Here is a 3,932-nt window from a genome sequence, read left to right on the forward strand (position 1 = left end):
CTCTCTACCTGTTTGCAATATGCGCTCAGCGTATTCTCTGCACGCATTGTGTTGCACGGTAATTACAACGTTGAAAATCACCTGCAGCATGTGACCACTGCAGTGAAGTTTAAGAGGTGGCATTTGTCATGTTTCAGTCCGCACATCTGGTTCTGTCATATTTACCAAACGATTAATAGAGGAATATATTACAGTGGAATCCTTTCCTATCAATTTTAATTGCTAGGGAATGGAGCACTTTCCACTCATCTCTCCCTGTTCTCTTCCTCCTCATTCTAGGAGAAACTGCTTTCCAGTCCTAGGATTCATTTGAGTGAAGACAGGGAATCCACTCTTGCCTTTGTTCGATTCCCCAACCCCAACCACAAAGGGGGTGGATCTGCATCCTTTGTTTTACAAAGCACACCCACTAGCCAGAGAAAACCGAACCTTATTCCAAAAGTAGATGAACCAGGAACCTCAATCAGATCAAACCATGGGAATTAAATTCTAAACTTTAAACTCCCTTTTATTGAAATATAAGTTTGTTTAGTCTATTTACACCACAATTTATGCACATATATACATAGAAGGCAAAAATCTGTCAAATAAAAAAGTTTTTCTTACTAAAAAATTAAAAACAAAGTAAAGTGCACAGAATTGATTTTTTTTTCTTCTGGTGAACATCATCATTGTCATATTTTTGGTCAGCTGGGCGAAGCAGGAAGAAATTCATTACTGACTCTGCATACAACTAGCCTGAATTCATAGCCTTCAGGCCAAAATGACAGGAGTTGGGGAACAAGTCCGACAAATCGCTGGGGTCTGTAGGGCTCCCAGGGGCGGGGAAGTCTTGTTCTTTGTCCTATCCAGAGCTGTCCCTCAGCTTGGAACAGTTATCTCACCATCGTGGCGCTGGAACAAAGGGAGAACACAGGAAGGGGGCTCCACCAGCCCGTGTCACAGCCTGCTCTGGTTCCACCCGCACTGTGGTTGATAGGAAATAGCAGAATTAGCTCAAGGGCTCAAACGGAAGTTTTCCTTTTTGGGAAGGGGCTGGGGGCGGGGGGGGGGGGGCGCGACAAGAATGGACTGCATCTCCCATAGAGACTGCCATTTCGGGGGCCAAACCCCAGCAGCCAGTTTCTTCGGATCCAATCTCCACGCAAGCACAGGAAAGAATCCTTTTAAAAAGCTGGGTGGAGGGAATGTTACACTTCTCGCCTCGGTGAGTTTGCCCTTCCAGAACTTGGAAAGGAAACCGCCTGGCATGAAAAGAAAGGGGCAAGTGGGTAAAACACAAGTTTTTAGACAGCTTCGCGATCAGGCCACTGGGTGGGCGTTGGCCGGTTGGTGCTAGCCTGTGGCAGAGAAGACAGCCCTAACCCTCGTCATTCATACCCCAGTCCCTCTCTTCCTCGGAGTGCCATTAAGTCCCCGGGCCGGCGGCCGTACTTGGCCTTGCAGTGCAAAATGTGCTTGGCGAGGAAGTCAAGGCGGCGCTGTAGCAGCTGAGCATGGGGGTCTGCGAGCTCGGCCAGCTCTGGGAAACGAGGTTCGTGGCGAGTGTAGAGGCGTAGCAGCCGGGCCGCCGCGTCTTGACCCCGGTGCAGCTCCAAGACTCGCCTAGCAGTCCGCTCGCGGAACACACACACTGACTGTAACAGCGGCTCGTTATACTTGTCCCACATGCCGGCCACCCGGTAGCCGTGCACCAAACCCGCCTCATTGTCCAGAAAGACCAACGCCCCTCCCGGTCCTCGGTGCAGGTTGCTCGTAGCGCGGTGCATCACGCGTGGGTCCCATTGCAAGCTGAAGAGGTTGCTTACAAGCCGGTCGAAGTTGGCCGTCAGGTAATCGAAGAGGATCAGATCGGTCCATTGTACCAGGTCCACCAGCTCTGCCTGGCTGAGGTTGGTCAGCTCGCCCCCGGCGTCGCGCAGGGGCCGCAGACGGCCGTCTTCTGATCGCCAGGGCTCGGGCACCACCACGTCGGTGAGGTTGGGCAGCCAGCGCGTCAGGCTCACCACGCTGCCCTCGGTCCAGTGCGCGGCGCGCAGCTCCTCCTGCACCTGTACCCACTGAGCGCCCCGAGCCTCCACCCGAGCCAGTGCCAGCGGCGGCACGTGGCGCTGGAGGCCCAGCAGGCGCGCAAGGTAGTAGGACAGGGCCTCGCCCTGGATCTGCTCCGGGTTGATGCCGTAGCGTACACAGGCACGGGTGCCGTCGGCAAAGCGGGCTAGGCGGTTGGAACTGCGTCCGCAGCCTCCGCGATCCAGGGCCACTACCCGAGCACCCCGCACCACCTCCAGCCACGCTGCCGCCTGGGCTTCAGAAAAGCCCCGGGGCACCTGCTCCTCCAGGCCGCGGCTCCAGAAGACGCCCCCGTGCACCGCCGTGCGCTCCGCGGGCTCGGGCAGCCCGGCTGGCACGTGCCGGCCGCGATCGTCCGGGTGCCTCCCAGGCGGGTTATCTGCGCCGGCCGCCAGGGTGAGCAGCGCCCGGAAAGTTTTCAGGGAGCCGCCGCGGGCGTCCCACGCTAGGGGCGGGGGCAGAGGGAAGCGCGGCTCGGGCGCGGGGCCGCCACTCTGGGTCGGATGCCGGGGGAGTCGATCTTCGGGCGGCCAAGAGGCTGGCAGTTCGGTCCGTGGTGGCAGGAGCCCTCCCCACAGCGTCAGCAGCGAGCCCAACGCCAGCAGCCAGAGCCCCGCGGCGGCGGCGGCGGCGCTCCGCATCCTCCGCCCCATGCTCCTGCCGGCGCGCCGGTGCCACCGCCGCCGCTTCAAGCCAAGCCCGGGCGCCCGGGTGCGGGCGGTGAGGCGGGCCCGGCTGCTGGCTGGCTCCGGGACTTCGGGTGATGGAGCCCCATCGTGGCCGCGGAGCTCGGCGGGGCTCTGGCCAGCGCTCTGCTCGGGCGCTGGGAACTCGGCTCGCCGTGGCTTCCCAGCTGCTTTTGTATTTCGCTGTGAGACCCTCCGGCGGGCGCGATTCACAGGCGCCCAGACCACGTGGGAGCGAGGGGGATCCCCCTCCCCCTCCTCTGCCGCCTCTCCCCGCCCCCCACTCCCCCGCCCCTTCCCCTCCTCTTCCCCTTAAAGCGGCAACCGATCCTTCCAGGAGCGAGAGGTGGCCCCACGATAGGTTCAGGACTTTGGGGCCGGGTGGAAGCTGGACTGGCCGCGTCCGTGCGGGGGCGTCGCAGCGGGAGGGGCAGAAACCAAATCTAGGGCCTGGAGGTAGCCGCGCGTCCAGGGCTCTCGTGGGAGTTGGGTGATCGCCTAGTCCCCTTGCTTGGACTGTGCGGGCTCTCCCGGGAAACTTCAGACAGACCCCCACCGCAGTCCAGGCGCTGCAGGGCAAGGATCAGGGCGGGTCTTTTTTGCAACCTCACTTGCTGTGATTCGCGCTGCCTTATGTAAATTCCCCGGAATGTCTCGAGCCCTAGAGGATATGACTCCAGCCGGGAGAGGAACCATCTGTAGCCAATGACTTTGAACCTACGACCCATCTCCAGAGCAAGTTCCCCAGCATGGGTCACTGCAGGCTTAAGAGCAATGAGATTGGCCTCTGACTTTTTCCAGGGATGCTGGGAATTAAACCTTGCCGTGCAAGTTGAACATCCGAGTCAGGTCTCCTGGTCACAGACCGTTTGGTTTTCTATTTACAAGAAAGTTCACTATATAGAAATAACGATACACAGATGGATACAAGCATTCATTGCCAACATGCTAAATTTATTTTTAAATTGTCGTCTAGTGGCTCACTTTATTCCCAATTATAAATTTCACCCAAACAAAGAAAACTAAATAACATTAGTTACTTATTAGTTTAGTGTTAAGGAGAAAGGAAGAGTAGGAAGGGGGGGCAGTGGAGGAAAACTACACAACAAAAATCCACCACAAAAACCAACCCATCTCTGTCCAGATCTTCTTGGGTTCAATCACCAGAAAAAT

General features: G+C 57.5%; 1 protein-coding gene across 1 annotated transcript; it reads right to left on the reverse strand.

Annotated features, from left to right (window-relative positions):
* Positions 1-482: 482 nt before the first annotated feature.
* On the reverse strand, positions 483-3,017 carry Fjx1 (four-jointed box kinase 1). The gene has a single exon (XM_052724913.1). The coding sequence runs from the start codon at positions 2,724-2,726 to the stop codon at positions 1,371-1,373; it is 1,356 nt and encodes a 451-aa protein (XP_052580873.1). The 5' UTR covers positions 2,727-3,017; the 3' UTR covers positions 483-1,370.
* Positions 3,018-3,932: the final 915 nt, after the last annotated feature.

This window comes from Peromyscus californicus, unplaced genomic scaffold (genome assembly GCF_007827085.1).
Source record: "Peromyscus californicus insignis strain IS unplaced genomic scaffold, ASM782708v3 Scaffold_7__1_contigs__length_154581171, whole genome shotgun sequence".
Taxonomy (NCBI): Eukaryota; Metazoa; Chordata; class Mammalia; order Rodentia; family Cricetidae; genus Peromyscus; species Peromyscus californicus.

Excerpts from the sequence above, each read along its gene's own strand:
- Fjx1 (XM_052724913.1), bottom strand. The coding sequence starts at position 2,726 with ATGGGGCGGAGGATGCGGAGCGCCGCCGCCGCCGCCGCGGGGCTCTGG.